Below are 26114 nucleotides of genomic sequence, written 5' to 3'. Positions count from 1 at the left end.
TATTGCATCAGTGTGTTACTGATGCTGAGAACGCAGAGCTCACACATAATGTGAAGAGGCAAAGGTGAGCCCAGAGGATGGCTATGAAGGGCTAAGGAGAGGTAAACTATTCAACATGTGCAGTGCACATGTGTCTCATTCCTAGTGGTGCTATCAGGTCAGGACTTTGTGTCCTAATCCACAGGGGTTCCCACCACTGTAGTTAAGTGATGGCCCAAGCAAAGGGAGGCCAGTCATTCCCAGAGGGCAAGACAAAGCAAGATCAGCACCTTGGAGAGGGATCAAGGTATGGGTTTCAGGACCACAGCCGGTGAGTCTGCAGTTGAGACATAAAGTAGATGTTGTCTCAGCAATGTCCTGTAATAACTGGCAGATCTTTATCACATGATTAGGTATTCAATTGCTAGAAGCCCCAGCTTACCTCGTGAATAAGGAATAGTTGGTCAGTTAAAGGGGTAGTATTTTTCCCTACAACTGCTGGCTTTTCCTAAGCCCTGAGGTTTTAAGATGATGTGATATTTTCTTATGGCTCTCTTAATCCTCTGAGGAGCTTGTGAGTCAGTAGTGAGAATCTAGTGGCAGAGGGGTCTCATTGTGGAAGAAGATAAGGGCTTCAGGATCCCCAGCTCTACAAGGGACAGACCAGGGAGTGCGGATTCATCTCCTCTTTAGGGCTGACAGAAATGGAAGACTTTGCCCATGAGAATTCCTGGTCAGGAGGCCATGGAACTCTGCAACAGAAGGTCAAGTTTCATTCAGCATAATGAGCCCCCGAAATGTGAAATTGTACACATTACTTAAAAACATAACTATGTTTGGCAAGTAAGCTGTATATAAATCAATAAATAATAATACCATCTAAAGAAGTAGGGGGTCTAAAATTACCTAGCTGCAGCACTGCTCTCTCTAGCCTGATCTGTCCCCACTGTGCCAGCTGGTGGGTCCATAACTCAGTAGTTGCCCACGTTTCAAGACATGACATTTTTGGTTAAAGCAAGTGTGGGGAATCTCAAGCCCAGGTCCCAAATGCAGCCCTCCAAATCTCAACCTTCTGGATCCTCCCAGCCTCCACTCCTCACCAATCCTGCTTTGAGCCTTTTCACTGTCTGGAGTGCATTTCTGAACTGCAATAATACCTCTTGCTTGTTTGGATAGAGATTGGAGAAGTTTGTGTGTCTGTGTATGACTGTGTAGAAACCTCTGACTACATGCAGAGATTCGTTACATACCCACAACAGCAGCACAGCACCTGAGCATGACTGCTTTTATTCTAAAAGGCAAGTTTCTAGTCCTCAGTCCTGCAAAGGTTAGCTTGATGAAGAGACCTGCATGGGTGGTTCTCGTTAAAATCTTAGGTGAGCTGCACAGGAAAGGATTCTAGCTATTAATACTGAGGGTTTTACATATCACTTAATGTCTCCTTGTTACTAGCAGAATGGATTATTTATGCAGAATAAACTTATGCATGTTCATGTGCATAATGAATCAAGGTAACGGAACTCAGGGCATAATACCAGTTGCTTTCCTATGCATGCCTTTTGAGCCTCAGGGCTGAGTAGATGCGATGTTAATTGTGTGAATTCCACACAGAGGTTGTGGGGGATGGAAGGAGCAGAATGGAACCATGGAGGAGGGAGAGTCTATCCCTTCCACCCTCTGCCACAGTCCTGGTAAAAATGGCATCCCTCTTTGCATTGAGAGGAAGCCTCCATTGTGGAAATCTTGCTTATTTGACTCCTGTTGTCATCAGGGGTAGAGCTGTTCTTGTGATTCTATAACCAGGGTGCTGCCACAGAAAAGGCTCTTTTGTGCATGGATAGCTGCTCTTTCTGCTTTTGCTTCTTTGCCATGGGAATCTCTTCATAGATCAAATCAATTCAGGCTGCAAAAACCTGCAAAGTGTTGTCTTTTGAAGTGGGTGGATTTGTTCGTTTCAGTTTCTCATTTTTCCAATCTTAAGTAGAATTTTCTACATTTCCCCATTGGTTTGCAGTATAAAATAAAGTCCTTATGAAATTTCACAAGCATTATAGTATTAATTAACACACACACACACACACACACTATTTTTATTGCAAACATTTTTCCTACTGTAATGCTTTTTAGCATGTTACTTTCACAGATATATGCATTTTTATGCACTCTTTACCCCCATTCTGTGCATATTTGTACACTTTACTTAGCTGGAGAACTGCATTACAAAATTCAGGTAAGTGCAAATTTCAAAGAATGTCTGTGTTTCAGCTAGTGTGTTATTTCAGAAAGTGAAAATTAAATAGGTTCACTTTTAAGTGCAAACAATTAAATTTCTTTCCCCCTTCCTAATCATGTCTAAAACAGGGGATGGGATGCATTTTTGTGCAGCTGCTTTCAGCATTTGGATAGTTGTGAATTTCAAAGGATAGCTGTGTTTCAGTTCATGTTTTGTTTCAGGAAATGTGGATTCGGTAGGTTTGTCTTTAAATGCAAACTGAATCAAATTCATCCTTCATCCCTTGTTGCCTCTGTAGCATCCTTGTCTTGCAAAAGATCAGAGATGGTGCTTTGTTAGGCTTTCATTGATTTGTCTGGTTTCCTTCGATGCTATAAGCGTGGGCCTCTGGTGGTTTGAGGCTTAAAGTGAGATTATGGCGGTTTTGTCTCTGGAAACCCATCTCTTTGATGAGGGCGTTTTTGGTTTTCAGACAAGGAAAAGGTAACATTAAAGCTTCTTGTCGGTTCATGGATACCCGCTTAAATCAATAAGAGGAAAGCTGCCCTTTGTGTTGTGGAAGGGGGATAGCAGAATTGTCTGATGTTAGGAGGGGCCTGGGCAAGCTGCTATTCCTTTATTTAAGTTGGCAACTTCTCTTCCTGCAACAAAGATGAGGCTGTTTTGGTTTTGGGAAACAGGTAGAGAGGGGGAAATGCATGAGCGAGATAAAGGAGCTCTCTCACTTACTTTTTACAGCACTATTCCATTTCTTATGAGAACTCCAGAAATAGCTGTGCTGAGATCTAGAACACGGGTGGGGGGTCTCAGCCCCAGGGCCAATTGCAGCCCTCCAAGCCTTTCTATCTGGTCCTTGGGAATCTCCTGAGGTCACACCTCTTCCCTAGCCACTCCCCTTTGTCCCAGGCCATACCTGTCCCAAGCCCTGCTTTGCCCTCCTTGTGTGGTTCTTGCCTGGCTGGATTGTGTCCTTGCACTCTGATCATGCCTCTTGCCTCCCTGGTTAGAGGACAGAAAGGGATGTATGTAGGAACTAGCCTACTGTACAGAGGCACTATTTATATTTGTTGCTCTGCCTATGTTTGCCTCTGGCCCCACCCACCACTGCCACGTAGCCCCTGGGTTGCCCAAAAGGTGATTTAGTCCTCAGGGTAAACAAAATTCCCCATCCCTGATCTGTAATGTTGGACTTAGTGCCGGTCTACTTGTTTAGAGAAATTGCATGATATAGTCCTCCCAAGACCAGACCATTACAGATGGTGAGGGTGCATGCTTTAATACTTTCCTGTAACCATGTTTTTAAAAAGAAGGAAAATAAATCCTTCTTGAATGCTGAAAACCTAAGGCCTGGGGCTGGATCTTCTGTCCTGGAGATTTCCCCCCAAAGGGTAAAAACAGTCCCAGGACAAGGGAGAGTCAGAATGGGACTGTAACATTTGGGAAAAGGCGGGTTTGACCCTTTCCCACCTTGATGCTGCTTATTTGCTCCACAAGGGGACAAAATCCTGTTTACTATAGGGGTAGCATTTGGCTCAGAAGGTGCTGTTGGTGAATTTCTGCATTTGGCGTTCCTTCAGGGTTCCACTTTATTCCTAAATCAGTGCCTGGAAATGGCTATGTGCTGGGTAAGGGCCAATAAATTGAACCGAGGAACAAGACAGAGGAACTGTTGTTTAGCCCTGCCCCATAAACCCTTCAGAAGTTCAACCTTAAAAACTCTGGTGAATTTATGAGGGATGTTGTCACTCAGCAGCAAGGCTCAAAGTGAGATGATAGTGAAGCCAAACTAAATTATGTCTGCCTGAAAAGAAGTGGGATGATATCCTCATCCCACCTCAATCATGAAAATTAACCACTGGATCGACTTCAAAATGGCCGCCCCTTGAACTCTCCCCACATATCAGCCAAGTCTGCATCAGAAGGTGCTTTAGGGCAGGCCTCACATCCCTTCCTGGCCTTGAGATCTTGAGCATCATCTTCATGGTATTCCCTTCTTAAAAAATAGTTTCTATTTATTGCTCTTTTAGTTTTTCTACTCCTTTGTGTTGGTGAAAAAATAATGTGGGGAGGGTGAAGCTTGCCTCTGGCACACCTCAGGCGACTGTATCAGTTTCCAACTGGTTAATGACCTGCAAACCCAGCAAAGTCCTTAGGATTTATAACCCCTTAAGTACTAGTTACGCAAGAGCCTTAGAATTATATTCTGGGAAAATAAACACTGTACTCAACCCACAGTATGCTGAAACATAACAGCTGCCAAATAGAAAAATTATTTACCCCAAATGTCTTCAGGAAGATTATGGAAGTCATGATTTATAGTGAGGGACCAAAGCACTTGACTTTCATAGGCCGTAAAATAGCTATACTTAATTCGTTCCAGAGGTCCGTTCTTAACCTGAAACTGTTCTTCACCTGAGGTACCACTTTAGCTGATGGGGCCTCCCACTGCCGCCACCGCGTGATTTCTGTTCTCATCCTGAAGCAAAGTTCTTAACCTGAGGTACTATTTCTGGGTTAGCAGAGTTTGTAACCTGAAGCATCTGTAACCCGAGGTACCACTGTATAATGTTCCAGGTGTTGCAAAGAGCATTTTCTGGTCTGCAGGACACTACACAGGTGAAGATAGAGGTGCTGTTTGGAGCCTATTCTGCCCAAGCCCTGGGCTGTCTCCTCTCACTTAGAAGGAAGTTCTTAGCCTGTTGTGTTTCTTTCCTCTTCAGTAAGCTGCCCTAAGCTGACTTGAAAGATGAGGGTGGTTTCTGTTGTTGTGGAAAGGTGTAGGAGCTTTCTTTTCTTCTTACAACAGATAATTAAGAATTCAAAATAATACTTGGGTTATTGTAGTGCATAGGATCATAGGAAGCTGCCTTATACTGAGTCAGACAATTGGCCCATCTAGCTCAGTGTTGTGTGCACTGACTGGCAGCATCTCTACAGGGGTTCAGGCAGGGGACATTCTCCCAATCCTACCTGGAGATGCTGGGGATTGAACCTGGGACCTTGTGCATGCAAGGCAGAGGCTCTGTCACTGAGCTGCAGCCCTTGCCCCCTGTGATGCTGGTGTTAGATGAGCTTGCCACTAGTAGGCAGGCAGGCTGAGGATGTAGCAACACATGGGCCAATGCTAGCATGTAATTTGTAAAAAAAATTATATACCACTGTATCATAAAAATATATCACAGTGGTCTACAACATATAGTTCCTACATACTCCGTAATGTGGCTTCGGGGCCCACAAGAGATTTCCTTGCTTCAGGTACCTTTTTAGGGAGCGAGATGTTTTCATCTGTTGTGTCTCTTGTTATTTATTTTTGAAACTGTTGCTGACCTTTATCTTTGATGGCTGTTTGTTGTTGCCTCCGGACATGGAGTCTAGTTGTGCAAAGATGTGTTTTGTGGAGGTTTGTGCCGTCTGTCTCTCAGGCCGTCAGAGTTTATAAAGTCTCTTATTATTGGTTCTGCAAAGTGTTTTTCATTTTACCTGCATGCTACAAAAAACGGAGCCTGTGCTTAAATCAAAGCCCATGGTAATCAAATTCCACTTTATTTCCCTTTTGCATAAATATACTTTGCATAAATATAGGACACACAGAAACATGCAAAATCAAAAATGGTACAAATGTATTCTGTGGTGGGATGAATGTATGGTGTGCTTTGATCCTGATCAATGTAGCATCTGGAATGACTGGACTGAATGTCTCCCTCCCCCTCCCCCCCTCCCCCTTGACCTTTAGGGTGCAGCCTATTAGACAGCACCCCAGATCAGAAGTTCTCAGATTTGCGTATTTCCCTACATTGCCCTGGTTCACCAGCTGCAGCCTTTCTTGGACTGAGAGCATTTAGCCTCAGAGATTCATGCTCTAATGATTTCTCAGGTACTGTAATGCACTCTTCATGGGACTTCCCTGGATGATATTCTAGAAGTTGGAGATACTGCAGAATGCGATTTCCAAGTTACTGCACTGTGCAGCAAATGGAGATCATAGCACCGCCTGTCATTGTACTATTGCTCCAACTGCTTCTGAGCTACTAGGTCCAATTCAAGGTGTTAGTACTAGCGTACAAAGCCCCAAATAGCTTGAGACCCAAGAGTGCTTTCACCAGTACCTTCCAACCCCAAATCTACAATCTAGGGAAGAACCCCTTCAGTAGGAGAAGCTAAATACATATTTTTGGGAAACAGTGTTCCCTAATATAGTGGTTTAATGCTCAGGGAACTCTGGGAACTGTAGCTCTCTGGTGGAGAGTAGGGGGTCTCCTAACAACTTAGCCCCACCCCTCTTAACAAACGGCAGGTCCCAGAGTTCTTTGTAGGAAGTCATGACCATCAAAGGGATATCATAGTGATTTAAATGTATAGTGCGAATGTGACCGAAGAGTTCTTCTCTGCTTCGCTTTCTGGAAGAGAAGCAGTCCTTGTCATGGAGGACTGGTGTAATGTTTTAAGTTCCAGAGATTAAATATCGTACGTAACTCGTAACAAGCTCATTCTGCTGGTGCTGATCCTAATGTAGCCAAAATGACACCACCCAGACAGAAGGAAGATGCTCAGCAAAATGCCAGAGGTTTAGTAAAGGGTAAAGGGACCCCTGACCATTAGGTCCAGTCGTGGCCGACTCTGGGGTTGTGGCGTTCATCTCGCTTTATTGGCTGAGAGAGCCGGCGTACAGCTTCCGGGTCATGTGGCCAGCATGACTAAGCCGCTTCTGGCGAACCAGAGCAGCACACAGAAACGCCATTTACCTTCCTGCTGGAGCAGTACCTATTTATCTACTTGCACTTTGACGTGCTTTCAAACTGCTAGGTTGGCAGGAGCTGGGACCGAGCAACGGGAGCTCACCCCGTCACGGGGATTCGAACCGCCGACCTTCTGATCGGCAAGTCCTAGGCTCTTTGGTTTAACCCACAGCGCCACCCGCGTCCCATATGCCACCCGTGTCCCATGCCAGAGGTTTACAGAAGCACAAAAATCCTTTAGGGGGAAAAAACCTGAAGGGGTGGGTGTCTCTCTCTCACACACTCCCAGCAAAGAACAGCCCAACCCAATGAAGTCACAGCATGTTTGGTATAGGGTTGCCAGACGCCCCCGGTTTCCAGGGACAGTCCCTGGATTTGCAGATCTGTCCCTGGGAAACGTGACAGCAGCAGCCTCAGCAGCCCAGAGCCAGCCTGGTAGCGCAGTTGGCTCTGGCTGGCTTCAGGAGCTGCTCACTGCCATGGTGCCCGCCATTTTTCTTCACTGGACATCCCCATATGATGTGTATGATCTAAACTGCAGCATTTTGTTGCAGGTTCTGTTTCTCATCTTCTCTCTCAGTCCTTGTCTGAATTAGGAAACATCTATCTCCAAAAGGGAATTTACTGATATCCGATTCCGGCCAGCTCCTGAATGCAGGGCGAGTTCAGACTTGCCTTGCCTTGCGTCCTATTAAAGCAGGCTATTTTGTTGCATCAGTTTTGCTGCCAGGATTCCTATGAATCTACACCCAAGTCTGTTGTTCAGGGCTTTCATGCTGGAGTTAGCAGGGGCTATTCTCTCATGCGACCTCTGACAGTGGAGGTAGAACATAGTCATCCTGGCTAGTAGCCATTCGTAGCCTTACTCTCCATAAATTTGTCCAATCCTCCTTTAAAGCCATCTGAATTGCTGGCCGTCGCCTCCTCCTGTGGCTGTGAGCTCCATAGGTTTATTGCGCACTATATGTGAAGAGAGGTACTTCCTTTTATCTCTCCTGAATCTTCCAGTAGCCAAGGTGATGACAGTTTGAGCTAAATGACTTCTACAATATTTTCCAGTTCTTTTGGCTAAGATCAAGTGTAGTATCTAGAGTATTTTCCATCTCTAATCCTAGGCTCTTCTTGAGACATGCAACTCTTTGTTTTGTAATTTTGCCCATTTCTTCCAACACAGGAGACAGCAGAACACTTCTTGGAGTAGGTCCCTCTATAAGATCACTGTCTGGTTGTGAATTTGCTTTGCATGATTAACTGAAAGCTCAAATCATTTTCTTCCTCAGAGTCCTGGAAGCTTGTGGCTCCTCCCTTCCGAAGTGAAAGATGGTTCTGCTACGGCAGTTTGGGCTTCTTCTCTGGAAGAATTACATCTTGCAGGTAAGATTACAGAGAGTCGTACAACATGGGCAAGAGGGTGGAAATGGAGAACAGAGATGTGGAGGTCAGACCTCTGCATTCTTGCTCCCAGTGTACCTCGCTTTAAGGCCCCATCTGCACTATACAGTACATATATTTAAAGCTGTGACATACCACTTGCAACCAAGTAGTCGTTGCTTCCTGGGAAGTGTAGTTTGTTAAGGCTGCTGAGAGTTGTTAGGAGACCCCTATTCCCCTCATAGAGCTACAGTTTTCAGAGTTCATTGGGAAGAGGGATTGACTGTTAAACCACTTAGGGAATTGTTCGCCATCTTGATCTAGCGATAAAATGAAATAATAAAATTTCAACAAGGCATTATTTCAAGAGCAAAGCAAAGCAAATAACCAATGCGAACAGCTAGGAAGGAAAGTGTTTATTCCTGTGTAGCTCGTACAAGACTTGGGCAATGCAAACATATCTAACTAAGGTGTGTTTGTTTTGCTTTGCATTAAACGTTGATACGTCCCTGCGGGCTGGATTGAAAGATGCTTACTTGAGATTTTGGGCATGGACTAATCCTATGATCCCTTGCCAAGTTTAATCACCTTTAGTCTCTCTCTTATTGCACCTGTCAGGTGTAAATGGATCTTCCATTGCGAATCAAAGAGCCCACTAGGTCATAAGGTGGTGGCCTACAGTTGTGTATCAGTGTGTTGGTTGCGCAACTCAGCTGCTTCATCTGCACTTTATCAGAGGTCAGTTTGCATAGAAGGCTGGTTTTATACCAAGTCCATCTTGACCATCAATCCCCCTTGACCAGGGGACTGGCAAAGCTTCTGAAGGGTTGTGTGCAACCTTTCCAAGCTCTGCTGCTTGAAATCCTTTTCAGTGGAGATGCTCAGGATGGGATATGGAGCCTTCCGCATCAAAGCATGTGCTCTACTCCAGAGCTGTGACTTCCCCCCAACAATGATTGTACACTGCATATGAAACAAAGGTAGCATAAACCAAGGCCTCCCAAACCATAGGCGGGCATCCATAAAAATGCAATTAAAAATCATACAGCATATCTAGCACAATGCATTACAGTTGCTACAACAGGCAGAAAAATTATTCCGTGTTCCATCAAGACCCTCAGGAATTTTCAGGTGGGGGGAAAAGTTTGGGAGCCGCTGGTGTAAACAACAATCTTGTGGCACATTTAACAAAATTAGTGGAGAATAGCTCAAATTACCCAATGCATGAAGCATTTTCCTGTGTTACTAGTATAAATACATATGCTTGGGAGAGGGAGAGAAATGTCAACCATAAAGTGTCAAAACCAGGAAGGGCAAAAGTACAAAGGGATATCTCCAAAGGGATAATAAAATATTAACTCGTACGAATATTCCCTTCACAAATAATAAAGATATGTAAAAATCAATGTATTCTCCACCTGTGAATTCCATCATTGAGAATAAAGGTTCTGTAAAGTCATAGATGAGCCAGACATTTATATATATACTAGAGTATGTTGCTCAGTTTTTGTATAAGAAATAATGTCATGCCATATGGGGTGGGGGGAGGTTCATTTGAGTTCTGCCATTTGGATACTTTTAGTTTATGAGCGCTCTTGTCAAGGAGGGAAATCTGCCAAACCCTAGAGTACCAACAATTCAGATTATTAAGACTGAAGTTTGACAGTAACAATTACATAATAAGCAATGACCATTCACAGAAGGCACCTCCAGGCAAGGGTTTAATACTTCAAATAAGTCATTCACCTATTGCAAACAAGTTACTGGCAAACAAGTTTCTTGAACTTATTGGATTTTCCTTGGAAAGGGTAAATTCTGATTCATTGGGGGGGCATTTTGATGCTGTCAGCATCATTTGGATGCTGCAAGGGGAGGGGGGAGAATGCTTCATGCACCAATCCCACAATACACTGACATCCTGACATTGGTTAGGTAACTGGCTCAAATAGTGTGTCCCTGTGATTTATCCTGATTCAAGCCACAGGTGAGAGAATTGCATTATGACTGCAGAGGAAAAGGTTCCGCTTGATCCCAGCACGTTATGTGAATGTATGGGATTCCTAGCCCACTCTGATAGGTACAAGAAATCCTATGTACACTGCACATTGATAGACCCAGCAAAGAGGAGGAATAGGCAAATGGTTTAAATGCTTTATGAATTTCCTTGGCAATTCATTGCTTAACCATTATCATTTTTGTTTGTTTTTGTTTTGGAGATTGCGGAGACTGCCTGTACTTTACTTAATGAATAAATGTCTTTCCGAAACATCCACCCATTCCACCCACCTTTTTCATCCAAACCAACTCCACCCCCAGAGCCCAATTTCTTGGCCTCCTTGTATCTGCCATGTAACTTGATCTGCTTGCAAAGTCTTGTGTAGAGTGTAGTAATATATGTAGAGTGTAGTAATACATATGTAAGGCAATTACAAAAGCTGTGGTCACTCCTGATCGCTTGTCTACAGCACTATGACTGGATTGGCAGCTCTTCTCCATGGGTGAAGATCTAGATGCCTTGGCAAGTTCTATCTGCAGTTGCTGTAAAGGCGCATGAGCAGAGACTGGTTCTCTGTGCTTTGTTTGCTAGCTCAAAGGAGGCACGAAATGGCTACATGCAGAGGAGCAAGTCATCCCCATATCTCAGTTTATTAAGCTGAATGCGGCCATTATCTGAAAAGGTTATTGGTCCCAAAGATGCTGCAGTGCTCTTTGGACTTGATCTAGAGTTGATCCCTTGGACACGGTCCTGATCTCACTTGATTACAGGGATGAAAGAGAAATGACTAAGATGAAAATTCAGTGCCCTGGAATTGCTTTTTAGAAATAGTTCAGTAAGTTGGCAAGTAATTTACTGTAGAAGCAGAAAGTTGTGTTGTTGTCATCGTTATTCATATTTTTAATTAATGAACTTGGTCACTTTTTTTTACAAAATGTAACTCAAAGTGATTTACAAAAAAATAGCACATACAATAAAAGCAACATAGAACTAAAACACGCTTAAAGCTAAAAACACATTCAATTTTATAAAAAAAAGGAGGCCTAAAACGTCCCGCCCACTGAAGGGCGCAATAGATAATTAAAGACGAATGCCAACAACAAAGGCATAAAAAGAAACATTTTGAACTGGCACCTAAAGATAGGCAACAATGGTGTCAGATGTGCCTTCCCGGGGAGAGCATTCCATAAGCAGGGGGCCAGCACTGAGAAGGCCTGTTCTCATGTCGGCTGCTAGCAGACAGACCCTTGTTGATGGTTCAGCATGTCAATTCTTAAGTTCTAGCAGCAGCAAAGAGTAACTTGCTGGGGGTGCAGCATGGATAGCAACACCTGATCTACACTTGCCGCCATTTCCCACCCAGGGGAAAGGTTTCCAAGCCAAGCTAAACACATATACCTGGTTTGTTTTGCAGAAGCGACAGATTTTGGTCACGATCATAGAGATCTGCCTGCCATTGTTGTTTGCTGCCATCCTCATTGCCCTCCGTCACAGAGTACAGGCTGTTGACCACCCGAATGCTACCACCTATCACAGCCTTCTGGTGTCTAAGCTTCCTGTTTCCCCTCATTGGCACCCATACAACTTGGAGCTTGCCTATGTTCCTGTTAACAACACGGCTGTGAAGAACATTGTGGAGACTGTGGCGAAGGCACTGGAAATCAATACCAAAGGTCAGGAACTAGGCAGGTTGTCTGCATGTGCAAATGTTTGCTCCTCTGTAGCATAATGTCCCCTTGGTGTTCTTTCTTCGTCTTTGGCTTTGGCTCCGCCTACTGTTGGGCTCCTTATCTTCTGCTCAACCAGTCCCAATGGGCACCAGTTGCCACTGGATGGGGAAAAGTCTGGAATTAGCTGTCTCTGCTTGTCACTGGATCTGGCTGCACCTGCTGTTGGACTCTCTGCCTTCCTCCCTACAAAAACCCATAGACACCAGTCACCACTTCTTGAATGAATGCTGCTCCTGTTCCCCACCTCACACACTCATTGTGTATGTTTCGTTTTCCTTGCAGTTCGAGGCTTCCCTTCTGAGAAAGCCTTTGAAGACTACATCAGGTTTGACAACCGCTCTGGCAATGTTCTGGCTGGCATTGTCTTCGAACACCTCTTAGCTCACAGTCAAGAGCCCCTGCCACTGCAGGTAAGGAGTTACGGGGGCAGGTTTCACCCAGGGTTCCTCAAGTTGATGAAGCAGGGGTGGGGGACTTTTGTGGGCATGTGTGGCTGGGAGCCATCTTGGAAAATTTAACTTGGCCAGTGAGTGGCAGCTATTGTTGTTGTTTAGTCGTTTAGTCGTGTCCGACTCTTCGTGACCCCATGGACCACGCCAGGCACTCCTGTCTTCCACTGCCTCCCGCAGTTTGGTTAGACTCATGTTTGTAGCTTCGAGAACGCTGTCCAACCATCTCGTCCTCTGTCGTCCCCTTCTCCTTGTTCCCTCCATCTTTCCCAACATCAGGGTCTTTTCCAGGGAGTCTTCTCTTCTCATGAGGTGGCCAAAGTATTGGAGCCTCAGCTTCATGATCTGTCCTTCCAGTGAGCACTCAGGGCTGATTTCCTTAAGAATGGATAGGTTTGTTCTTCTTGCGGGTCCATGGGACTCTCAAGAGTCTCCTCCAGCACCATAATTCAAAAGCATCAATTCTTCGGCAATCAGCCTTCTTTATGGTCCAGCTCTCACTTCCATACATCACTACTGGGAAAACCATAGCTTTTACTATATGGACCTTTGTTGGCAAGGTGATGTCTCTACTTTTTAAGATGCTGTCTAGGTTTGTCATTGCTTTGAGTGGCAGCTATTAATGCACAGTTAATTAGCAGGTGCTTCCAGACATCCTGTTATAGTGAGCATTCATTTTGCTTTGTTGCAGGGAGGTCAGATGATGTTGGCTATTTATAGTGGTACCTTGGTTGTCGAACTTAATTCATTCCAGGAGTCTGTTCGACTCCCAAAACCATTTGAAAACCAAGGCACAGCTCCTGATTGGCTGCAGGAGCTTCCTGCACTCAAATAGAAGCTGCGTCAGACGTTCAGCTTCTGAAAAACGTTCGAAAACCAGAACACTTACTTCCAGGTTTGCGGCGTTCAGGAGCCGCTTGTTCAGCAACTAAGCCACTCGGGAACCAAGTTTCTACTGCTATGAGTAATCATTTTGATTTGTTTGCTGGGAGATTAGCTTTTGCCAGTTTTTCTATATTGTTATGTGGGTTTTTAAATTTTTAATTCCTCTTGCAGGTGAGTTACCGCCTGCGTTTCAAATACAGCCCTAGGAATGCCCCTCGGAGTGAGCAGACAGGCCTGAACCCTAACCTGGACCGTGACTGGCACACCAGCTACCTCTTCCCGCTGTTCCAGTTACCAGGACCCAGAGAACCCAACTTGCACGATGGAGGGACACCAGGTGAGTAATGTCTGGGCTGCGAGTTCATGGGGAAAGTTAACCACATGGGCATCAGGGCACAGGAACAGAAGAAGCTGCCTTAGACCAGGTCAGACTCTTTGAGCACCATAGATTAGCACAGCCACCCCCTGACTGGCAGTAGCTCAGGAGAGTCTCAGGCAGAGGCTTCTCATATTCCATGCCGCCTAGTACATTTTAAACTGGAGACGGCAAGTATGACACCTGGGACGTCTTGTGTGCAAAGAAAGTTATCTGTGACATGAACAACGGTCCCTCCCCAAGAGGATCTACCAGGCTGATTTTCTGTGTGTATGTATTCTGTTCTGCGGTTTTTATTGAAGAAGGTGTTACTTTAGGTTCTTGCATCTGAGGCCATTTAGGACCTTGCATGCTAATACAGTGGTACCTCGGGTTAAGTACTTAATTCGTTCTGGAGGTCTGTTCTTAACCTGAAACTGTTCTTAACCTGAGACACCACTTTAGCTAATGGTGCCTCCCACTGCCACCACTGCGCGATTCCTGTTCTCATCCTGAAGCAAAGTTCTTAACCTGAAGCACTATTTCTGGATTAGCCGAGTCTGTAACCTGAAGTGTATGTAACCTGAAGCATATGTAACCCAAGGTAAAGGGACCCCTGACCATTAGGTCCAGTCGTGACCGACTCTGGGGTTGCGGTGCTCATCTCGCTTTATTGGCCAAGGGAGCCGGCGTACAGCTTCCGGGTCATGTGGCCAGCATGACTAAGCCGCTTCTGGCGAACCAAAGCAGCGCACGGAAATGCCATTTACCTTCCCGCTGGAGCGGTCCCTATTTATCTACTTGCACTTTGAGGTGCTTTCGAACTGCTAGGTTGGCAGGAGCAGGGACCGAGCAACGGGAGCTCACCCCGTTGTGGGGATTCAAACCGCCGACCTTCTGATCAGCAAGTCCTAGGCTCTGTGGTTTAACCCACAGTGCCACCCGCGTCCCACAACCCGAGGTACCACTGTACTAATACATTGAATTGTTCTGCAATACGTCCCCAATTTTACTGTATTATTGCCACCTGGCTTTGTAGAGCTCAGTAGCTAGGAGGATGGAGACAAAACTAGAATTGGTTCCACCTATCATTGACTCTGACTCCACCCAAAGTGAGTCTCCTTGCCTCCTGCCCTACGAGTTCCAGTGGGCACCAGCTCCCACTGGGGAGTCTGTGGCCCTGCAAATGTAGATGGACTCCTGCTCCCTTAGCCCTTGGTCAGGGCTGATGGGGGCTGTAGTCCAGCAAATGCCTGGAAGGTCACCAGTTCTCCACTCTTGCTGTTGTGGTTGTGAAGACAAAATGGAGGTGAGTAGAATCTCGCAGCCATCCTGAGATCCTTGGAGGAAAGATAAAAATATAATGCCCCCTTCTTAAAAAAATAATAATTGAATTTGCATTCAGCTGTCATAGCTGATGTATGATCTTCCTAGAACAAATTGTGCTGTTAACTTAATGAACTGTGTGGCTATAGATGTGGGTGAGGGCTCCCCTCATCAGATGGCAAGCAAGGCTTTTGGGGTAAATACACAATCCATAAATGGCTGTTTTTTTCCAAAGCAACTAGAAACTGCTTAAAAGCAGGCCCACTCTGCATTGCACACACACAGCCACGCTGCTCCACGAAGCCTCTGGTGGCAGGCACCGGCACAAAACTAGGGCATCGCTGGCCAGCACAGGCTGTGAGAAGCAGGAGGTCTCGTTTCCAGCTGCCTGCTTGTTTATCATTTAAAGGACAAGCTGTGTGCATCGCCTGCCTCTCTCTCGAACCCACTTTCATTGTCTCCTTGGCTCACTTACGCTGGAGGAGTGAGCGGTGGAATGCATTTAATTAGCAGCTTAACAAATGGCTGCAGTTGCAGAGAGTTGGCAGAACTGCCGGCACCTAGGCTTGGCATGTTTTCGTGTTAGTCATCTCCTAATTGGAACAGGGTTGGTGAAATTCTTCTGCTGCAAAGACACAATGACATTTGGCGGCTTAAATGCACATCTTAGGTCTAGCTGCAAACTGCATGGATATGTCATTTCAACAATAGAAGGGAATTTATGGGGGTGGTAGGATAGGGGGCTTGGAAAGAAAATACAGAGATGATGATGATGGTGATATTGATTTATACCCTGCCCTTTTCCCTGGCATGGACTCAAGGCAGCTTACAGATAATATCTCAGCTGTGATTCTAACTTGTAGGAATTTAGGTTTCCAAGAAGTTTGAGGATCCCAGAGAGCACACTGCAGCTTTTGATCACACTCACATGATACGTTTAAAGCACATTTAACACCCAAGGCTTCCCCAGACAAACCCTAGAAACTGTAGTTTGTTGAGGGTGCTGGGAATTGCAGCTCTGGGATGAGTAAACTACAGTTCCCAGGATTCCTTGGGGGAAGCTATGCACTTTAAATGTGTGTTAAATGTGCTTTAAATGCATTGGTGTGGATGTGACCTTTTAAGTCTCATGTCCGCATGTATGTATGCATTTGCAGAATTATTTATATACCACCAATAGTATAAACTGTTGAGGTGATGTAAATGGTGAGACATTACTTTGTTGTTGTAATAAAATACTAGGTTGGCGATTGAGTATGTAATTATAATGGTGAGTAGAGATCATAGAGAGTGCTGGAACTAATAGGCCTTAAACTGTGGGAGCGGCTAGGAGAGGCCTGTAATTCCACACTGAACTTCAGTAACTGGCATAAGAAGTTATGCAAATGTTTGCCATGTGAGATGCATTTGCTTGATTTACAGGCTTTGTTTGGGCTGAAGCCTTGTTGCTTGTTTTAAATAAATTCCCATATTTTATTAGAGTCCGAACATCCTACTATAACTTAGCCTTCCTTGTTGATTACTAACAATAATTGCACTATCTTGCCTGCAGGATTGTAGTGTAAGACATGTGAAGCAAAGGCAAGAGGAAGGGAATGGAGGAAGATAGCCCCACAGTTAAAATAAGTCAGTTAATTAGACAAGGCATGGGAGCCTGGTCATTTTTTGAGAGGCTCTGACCTCCCTGTAACCTGTTTATTCAGCACTCATCCTGATTTGCTTACACGAAGTTTATGCAGGGATTAGATTATATCTCATTTTTATTGAGCATTCATTTTGATTTGTTTATGGAACAGTTCTGTATTGTAAGAACATAATAAGAGCTGGCTAGGTCAAGCCAATGGCCTATCTAGTCTAGCACCCCCTTCTCCCAGATGCCTGTGGGAAACGATCAGGCAGGACCCAAACACTATGATACCATTTTAAACAGCCTTCGCTTCCCCCAGAGAATTCTGGGAACTGTAATTTGTTTAGGATGATGAGTAGGGCCAGCCCAGGATGTTTTGCTGCTTGAGGCAAAAAAGAAAATGGCGCCGCCTCCTTCCCCTCCTTCTCGGCCTGAGGTCACTGCAGGAGACCGGGGAAAATTTGGTGTGCACACTTTTCTCTAGTAAAACTTTCTCAGCTACAGCTTTAGCTTCTACTGGATTTGTTGATTGGCATCAGGCTTATCTTGTGCAAACTCTAAAAACCATATGAACTCTATGCTAACACACTTAAGCAAGCAAGTGTGGTCAAATGCTCTCATCAACACTCAAAGAGTGAATCAAAGCATAGCAAGATTACTTGGCGGCACATACCTCAGGGAGTTATTTGGCAAATTGTGATGAGAATGAATAGCAAGCAAAATTTACTGTACCGGATGTAGAGTACAAAACTTTCAAAAGAAGGCAGAAAGTAGGAGGGGAACCTAATGATGGGACAGCACCCATAGTCCCAGATGAACTTTCTCCAAGAGATAAGTTTAGGGTAAATTCATTTATCCCTGTCATGGATGCTCTTGAAGCCAATCTAGGCAGAAGTGAATAGGAGTGTGGCTGGCAATTTTTCATTTTTGTTGAAACTGCAAGCAACCAAGGAACAGATTCACAATGGCATTGAGATGTTGGTGCAAGAGTATCCAAAGATGACCTTTTGCACTCACAGCTGTACAGGCTCATGCTGAAAAGCCACCATGATATATCTCAAATAATATTTCAGGAGAAAATTTGGACTACTTTTCCAAATGTGAAAGCAATTTTCAGATTGTTCTTGTATTCAATGGTTACAAACAGAATGGTTGTCTGATCTAAGCATTCTACTGCCTAGAAAATGATAAACTGTGACTTCCTGATTTTAATGATATAATGGAGAAGTTTGCGTCAAAAAGAGCTCGAAGGAAACTGTTCTGACTTTGTATATAGTGAAATGTTATAGTATAGGTATGATTCCCCTATGCATGTTCTGTTCTTCATTAATTCCATACTTCTGTAAAATTATTAAAGGTTATAAATGTGTAAACAATTTAATCAATGCCAAAAATTCAGCAACGTTCTACTTCCATTGAGCAGATAAAGAAGAGAACTAGGTTTTATTTCTCATAATCAGAAGACCTCCTAGCCCTGGGCCTCCAGCTGTTTTAATCCAGGCCTGGAGGGGGGCAGAAAGGAGGCTGGAGAGGAACAGGCAGGGGGAGGAAGAGGAGGAGAAGAAAAAGAAGTGCAGGAGGCAGCAAGCAGTGCCTTCCTGTGGGCCCTGACTTGCCCCCCGCGGCTGTCCCCAGCCTGCCACCTGAGGTGACTGCACCACTGAGCAGTGATGAGAGATGTTAAGAGACCCTTATTCCCCTCACTGAGTTAGTACAGTTCCCAGATTTCACAGTGAAGAGGGATTGGCTGTAGAACCACTCTGGGGTCTCTGGAGGACTCTTAGCACCCTTAACAAGTTGTGGCTCCCAGAATTATTGGGGGGGGGGGTTGGAGGGAAGAGCCATGACTGCTTAAAGTGGTATGATAGTGATTTGTGGTGTGAATGTGGCCTCAGTATCAGACAACTTCTGTGATGTCCTTTCTGACCCCTTCCTCTTGCTTCCATAGGGTATTACCGAGAAGGCTTCCTGGCAGTGCAGCATGCTGTGGACATGGCAATCCTGCAGTCCCACACCAACACTTCTGCGGAAAGTCTGCTGGAAAGGTTCATGGTGGTCATTCGCCGTTTCCCCTACCCACCCTACGTCAATGACCTCTTTGTGCTGGCCATTCAGAACCAGCTTCCCCTGCTGCTCATGCTGAGCTTCACCTATACCTCGCTCAACATAGTCCGTGCTGTGGTGCATGAGAAAGAGAAGAAGCTGAAGGTAATGCAGCGATAAGTGCTTCTTACAGTCCAGGCTAGGCAGCAAGGCTGTCTGTGTGGATTTCTGCATCTGCCGTGTATATAACTGAATTTGCAGTTGCACCAAACTCCTATTGACTTTGGGAATGTAATCCCAGAATTTATTATCCCTGGAGAATCATAGGGTTGGTTCCAGCTAGGTCCTACTCAGAGTAAACCCACTGGACCTGAGTTAGTCATGCTCATTAATTTCAGTGTGTATACTCTGAGTAGGACTTAGTTGGATACCACCCTTGGCTTCCATCCATTTTTTGGAAAAAGATTGAGGTCCCATCTGCACTATACTTTTAAAGAAGTCATATTTCATATAAAAAGGCAGGTAGCTGCTCGCTTCTTGCCTGCATATGTTTTGGAAACAGTAAGTGATCTTACAGCGAGCAGGAAAACTGAATAGCAATCTATATTGACCGATCTTTTGCATGGAACTGAAGGGGTACGGCTGGTTTTGAAAGATTAGAAAAGACAAACTTGGACAGAAGAACGTGTCCAGTGTTTGCTGATTGCCCTTATCTGTTGAAAAGAACTGTAAATGTTCATAACTGCTCCTTGGAAGGGAGAAACTGGCTATGGGATTGAAGGGATGAATAATGTTGGGAAGGAGTCAATGTTAGAAGAACCCAATGCTGAATTTTTGCATCCTCAGGAGTACATGCGAATGATGGGCCTCAGTAACTGGCTGCACTGGAGTGCCTGGTTCCTCATGTTCTTCCTCTTCCTTTTGGTCTCCAACTTCTTTGTCACCATCCTCTTCTGCGTAAAGGTGAGCATCTCCCAGCTGGCATTGAAACTTAACACACACATCAGGGTTGGCAGCACACTCTGCCTTCCATTTTCAAGGTTTCTTTAGTCTTTATGTTGCTGCTGAGTTCTGAGTAGATAACGGGACTAACCGCAGGGTATTGATTTTTACAGGTGAGCAAACAGGGAGCGGTGCTCACAAACAGTGACCCCACTCTGGTGTTTACCTTCTTGACAGTCTTCTCCATTGCATCCATCTCCTTCAGCTTCATGGTCAGCACCTTCTTCTCCAAAGGTAAGCAAAGTGTCCTTGGCTGTTTGTCCATCAGGATGAAAGAGTGACTGATTTGCACAACCACTTCTCTCAGGCTGGCAGAATCTGCTGGCTGCTGCTTAGCCCATGTTTGAAAAGTTTGTTGCCAAGTTTGCTGAAAAGCTTGTTGCCTTTCAGGCCTTGCTTTTGGTCAGTGGAAGGCAGAAAGTGGATCCAGATCTGTTGGCAGATCCCTTTGTGCTTCGAAGCAGATAAACAAGGGGACCTGGAGGAGATTGGGAAATATTCCAAGAATGGCAGCAAGAAAATGGACCTCCCTAATGAAGCCCTACCCAATAAAGATCACATTCATATTATGTTAATGGCTGCTAAGCTCGCAATTTCACATTACTAGAAAGCGGATAATGAAATTTCTGTTGATAAATGGTATGACAGATGCTGGATTATTGCCCTGTTAGAGAAGGTTACCAATAATATAAGAATCACGAAATGCAAATCAAACCCTATGAACCACGGTGCAGTCTGGGCACCCTTTTTATTTTGTGTACATCAACATCTGATACTGGGAGACATCCACCATCCTGGCAACAATTTGATTGACCTTGGTTGACTCTCTTGTCCAGTTAGCAAGACAGGCTAATGTCAGTTTATTTGTTGTGCCGCCAAGGGAATGCAAATTGTTATCAGCTGTAATGTGTAATAATCTCACCTGTCGGGTTTTTTTTGGTCCCATTTCCTGTTGGTTTTTATGGTTTTCAGCTATTTGATTTGCATTTTATAGCTTGGCTGTGATTTCTTCTTATACTGCGATGTCTAAGGATAATAAGTAGTTTTGAAAGGAAATGACTGCAAATTATACTAGTCATAGCTGTCAACGTTTCCCTTTTTTTTAAGGGAAATTCCCTTATTCCGAATAGGATTCCTCTCAAGAAAAGGGAAAAGTTGACTGCTATGATACTAGTGAGATGAAGTAAGCTAAGACGATGGGAAGGACAGGCTGGCCAGCCATGGATTTTTGCTTGGAAGGGCTTTGAGTTCAGTTCAGCTCTGGTACTCAGAACAAATTCTGGGGCTCACATGATGGTTCCTTTCTTGGCCCAAGGTTGTGGGGAGGAACGGAAGCACATGCTCATCCCTTGTTTGTTTTTAGCCCAACGATAGGATGTCCTCTTGCAATCCACAGAGAGTCGGCCACAAGCTTAACCTCACTTATCTGTAGGCAATCTGAAATGAATCCCGTAGGACTTACTTCTGAGCAGATATGGGTAGGACTGTGCTCTTAAGTTGCAGAGGCAGTTAACTCCTGTTTATTCAGCCCCCTGGTGCGGCATTCCACAGCTTTATTGCTTCCAAGTTGAAAGTACAAGAAGCCATGTTTTGTTTTGCTTTGCTTTGCTTTGCTTTTGGCCTGGCAATTTCCCCCTCCTAGTTTCCCAGGGTGATCATAAGGCCAGGAAGCTGGTGGCACTTTGTCTCGTCATATTCTGGATTTGAAATGTTAATTATGAGGCTATACAGGAGCATCAGTGATGTGCATGATAGCTGATAACAGACGAGCAGCTGAGTGGAAATTCCCCAGGGGTGTGGACTGCCTCTTTGCAAACCTAAAAACACATGCCTTTTTCTTCTACTGCTTTGGCCCGCTCAAGATACAGGATTGTCCCAGGCAGGGGGGAAGTAGGTTGGGTTACCCATTGCATGTAACTTAGCCATGGTTCCTATGGCAGCTCGATTTGTAGTTGATAGTGCTTGTTGCCACTGGGACTGCAAAATCTTCCCCTGCTCATTTGTGAAGATCAAGTTGCTATTTCAAGTATCAGAGCAGTGTCCCTTGATGCCTTTTTGCTTCACTGCCCTCACATATTGGGGTAGAAGTGAATGAATGAACTGGGAGGTCTCAATAATATCCATGCACGTATAGTATTTGCTACTGTACTGCTGAATAGTAGGCTCAGCTTTCTTCCCCTAAATAAAGCATAAGAAAGGAGCCCTGTAGGTCAGACCAAAGGCTTAGCTAGTCCAGTACAGTATTCTGTTTCCCACAGTAGCTGATAATACTGAATTTCCTTCCTTTGCAACATTATGCATCCCCACTGCCATCAATGGTTTTTTTCCTGCAGTGTGCCAAAAAACAGGGTGTGGAATGGTCCCTGAGATGATGGCATTGCTAGATTTGAGCATTGCAAAGTATGCCAGATTTAACTTACATTGTTTTTAAAATTGACTATTGTATTTTAATATTTTGTTGGAAGCTGCCCAGAGTGGCTGGGGAAACCCAGCTAGATGGGCAGGGTATAAATAATAAATTATTTATTTTAAATTTAGTATAAATTATATTAATAAATTTATTATTATTATTATTATTATTATTATTATTATTATTATTATTATTTATTATTCTGAAGTGGGGTGCATGGGTGGAGAATACCAAGGAAGAGGAGCTGTACATGGCTTCCTTTCAGACGAATTCGTAAGTGCTGCCCTGGGAACCATCGCTAGTCCCTGGTGTGTTTTCAACTAGCCCCAAGACCTCATCGCACAGGAAGATGCCAAAGAGCAAGAGGTTTCTTTGACTCAGCCACTGCATTCGGAAGAGGCAAGCCACCTTTCCACTTTCAAATCTGAAATGAAATGTGGCTTGCCTCTTCAGCATTTGAAGCAGCTGCCTGTGGAAACATCAGAGGGCTTTGAGCTTTGTTCTCCCTGCCCCCCCTCCCATGGCATGCTTATGGTATTAATTGGATCACAGCTTTAAAGCACAAGTTGTAAGGGGAGGAGATGCAATTATATGTAGGGAGTAAGAAAACCAGAACTTTCAGCACAACAAATTTTATTGTAATGCTGCAAGCCAACCCTGGGAAAGGATGGCTCACTTTAATGCGGCGCTGGGGACTTCTAGCCCACAGTGGCGTAGCGTGGGTTGTCAGCACCCAGGGCAAGGCAAGTAATTTGCACCCCCCCCCCCCGCTGCACTGTCCCTCCCCCAGGTAGTCCCTCGCTCTCTCTCCGCACCGCACGCCTGGCACCCTCCCCTCCACAGTGGGCGGCGACCCAGCGGCTCGGATCGGATTCGCACAGCCAGCACTGCAGTGAGAGAGAGTGAGTGAGCCAGGTAGGGGCAGAGAACTGCGAGTGTGAGCGCGCCCCCCCCCCAGATGTTGCGCCCGGTGCGGCTGGCCCCCCCTGCACCCCCCACGCTACACCACTGCTAGCCCATGAGCCTAATTAGGCCTGACGAGGCTCCTGATTTGGTAGGTGTCCTTTTTCTGAGTGCAGCCGGTCCCTGCTAAATCAGGATTTGCACCCGGTACCTGGAAATCCCACTGGAATCAGCTGCAAATGCAGCTAGTCCCTGTTGAAGGTGCCAGCAGCAACACCCCACCCCACACCCCACCTTTGGCAGTTTAATGGATTGCAATGTTTACATGTCAAAAGCAACTCCAGGAATTTGAGGCCTAAGCAGTGACTATGCTAGGAACAGATTGCAGAGTGAAAAACAGCCAGGTCTAGTGTGTCACTGCAACAGTAAAACTTGAAAATCTTGTTTGCCCCTGGTTTCCAGAGTTGCGCCTGTAATTCACTCTCTGGAAGAGGCGGGATGTGACTAAGCACAGTGAACAGGTTTGTCGCTGTGGGAATGCAGACGCAGACCCTTGCTCAGCCCACCCATGCAAGAGTTTTTCATTTTGATGCTTTTTATGCTGAAACCTTCCAGCCAAGCAGACAGTAATTCATTTGAGGTTTACAAGTTTAATGTACCCGCCATTGTGCATTAACAACGCTTTCTTCTTAGTAGAAAACATTGCACATCAAATCACAAAAGCAATGCCAATTTTAATTGCGCTTTGTTCATTTTTAACAAATGAAAAAGTTAACAAATAAAAACACTGTTACTTATTATATAAACAGTGATAGAATGTGTGTCAAGCATGCATCCAGTCAAAAGTTTCCCTGCATATGGAATGTGAGTACCGTATTTTTCGCTCTATAAGACGCACCAGACCACAAGACGCACCTAGTTTTTGGAGGAGGAAAACAAGAAAAAAAATATTCTGAATCTCAGAAGCCAGAACAGCAAGAGGAATCGCTGCACAGTGAAAGCAGCAATCCCTCTTGCTCTTCTGGCTTCTGGGATAGCTGTGCAGCCTGCATTCTCTCCATAAGACGCACACACATTTCCCCTTACTTTTTAGGAGGGAAAAAGTGAGTCTTATAGAGCAAAAAATACAGTATGTCAAGGAGAAGAGTTTGAGCTTACCTTCTTCTTTATGTGCTAGCTTTCCAAATGCAGAGAGTTGTGTGTATGTGTGTTTTAACTTGGCGGAGTGTTCAGATCATGTTCAGACTGCCCCACCTGCAGTCTGAAGTGATACACTCCTGGAAAGGGTTTATAGACGCCATATACAGTGGTACCTCGGGTTAAGTACTTAATTCGTTCCGGAGGTCCGTTCTTAACCTGAAACTGTTCTTAAACTGAAGCACCACTTTAGCTAATGGGGCCTCCTGCTGCCGCCATGCCGCCGGAGCACAATTTCTGTTCTCATCCTGAAGCAAAGTTCTTAACCCGAGGTACTATTTCTGGGTTAGCGGAGTCTGTAACCTGAAGCATATGTAACCCGAGGTACCACTGTATACATATATATATTTCTTTTTTTAAAAAAAGATTTAGACATACAGTATAAGTCTGGCGCAGGGGGTTGGAACCACATATAGGAATAATGAGCATGCTCAGTGTACACAGAATGCTGACTGACTGTTTTGGGGAAACAGGGAAGGAAAAGGAGACTGCAATGGAGTGTCCAGGAAAAGGGTATTATCTTGCTGGGGTCCTGAGCAGGAGCACTCCATGCTGCAAATGTTTTTTGCAGGTCCCCCTTCATATTGCATTTTGCTCCACAGTTTAAGGAGTCTAGGAAAATAGGTGTCAGGACCACATGACCCTCTTTCCCCCCCCCCCCTTCATACACTGGTTTTGATGCCACAAGTTGGGTTTCCTCGAAACAAAGAGTTCCTATTGAATTTGTTAGTGCACATGAATCCTTGCTGTTGCCGTTATTTTCTCTGAATATTGTCTCTCTTGTTTGCATTCCCAGCAAACGTGGCGGCAGCTGCTGGGGGCTTCCTCTACTTCTTCTCCTACATTCCATACTTCTTCATCTCCCCACGCTACGACACGATGACACACAACCAGAAGCTTTCGTCATGCCTCATTTCCAACGTCGCCATGGCTATGGGAGCGCAGTTGATCGGCATGTTCGAAGGGAAAGGTGAGTTGGCTAGGATGCTTCTGGCCAGGCGAGAGTCCCACCCTCTTGGCTGGCTGCCAGTTTTTGTGGATGCAAATCCTCCTTTGGCAGAAACAGTCGAGCTGCTTTTGCTCTTTGTGTACGTGCAGGAATGCACAGAGCCCATTGTTAAACTATGGAACTCTGCCGCACAGGAGGCAATGTGGCTGCCAACTTGGGTGGTTCTTAAAAAAGATTGGGCTAGTTCATGGAGGATAAGACTATAGATGGCTACTAGCCGTGATGGCAGTGCTCTGACAGTAGGACTGGTCAATATATCACCCAGGATTGGTACAAGGAGTAGACCATGATGTCAGCTTCACTCAGTGGTATATTGCTGGTGAAACCGCCACCACTTCCGAGTCCCTCTGCTAGCTACAGTGGTACCTCGGGTTAAGAACTTAATTCATTCTGGAGGTCCGTTCTTAACCTGAAACTGTTCTTAACCTGAAGCACCACTTTAGCTAATGGGGCCTCCTGCTGCCGCTGTGCAATTTCTGTTCTCATCCTGAAGCAAAGTTCTTAACCCGAGGTACTATTTCTGGGTTAGTGGAGTCTGTAACCTGAAGCGTCTGTAACCTGAAGCGTCTGTAACCCGAGGTACCCCTGTACGTCTTCCAGCGAGTGTTGCCATCACACTCTGCCCTCATACTGCGCAGAAGGAGAAAAAAGCTTCATTGGCGAGGCACCGATAACAGCTTGTTCCTCTGCATCTTTTAACTGCCTAGCTGAGGAGTGTGTGGTTGCTGCTCCCCTCAGCTGAGCAGTTAAAGGATCCCCCAGTCCAGCGCTGGTTCCTGTGCAAGCGGGGGGTGGGGGAAGCACCAGGGATGACTCAGCTGGGGATGGGGAGCCCTCCCCATCACTGGCAGAGCTGCCCAAAG

General features: G+C 45.1%; 1 protein-coding gene across 2 annotated transcripts in view; it reads left to right on the top strand.

The window, feature by feature from the left end:
• The window catches only part of ABCA3 (ATP binding cassette subfamily A member 3), a 72317-nt gene that overhangs the window by 11363 nt on the left and 34840 nt on the right, over positions 1–26114 (top strand). For both annotated transcript variants that reach the window (XM_083412398.1, XM_083412399.1), the window contains exons 2-9: positions 8229–8322; positions 11730–11988; positions 12328–12455; positions 13551–13716; positions 18636–18895; positions 19577–19693; positions 19846–19966; positions 25039–25212. In XM_083412398.1, coding sequence (XP_083268524.1) covers positions 8269–8322; positions 11730–11988; positions 12328–12455; positions 13551–13716; positions 18636–18895; positions 19577–19693; positions 19846–19966; positions 25039–25212 — 1279 coding nt within the window. In that variant the 5' untranslated portion in view covers positions 8229–8268. The remainder of the gene's footprint in view (positions 1–8228; positions 8323–11729; positions 11989–12327; positions 12456–13550; positions 13717–18635; positions 18896–19576; positions 19694–19845; positions 19967–25038; positions 25213–26114) is intronic.

This window comes from Podarcis tiliguerta (assembly GCF_965153285.1).
Source record: "Podarcis tiliguerta genome assembly, chromosome: 14".
Classification (NCBI taxonomy): Eukaryota; Metazoa; Chordata; class Lepidosauria; order Squamata; family Lacertidae; genus Podarcis; species Podarcis tiliguerta.
Note: the sequence above shows the minus strand (reverse complement) of the source record. Positions and strands in the feature narration are given on the sequence as shown.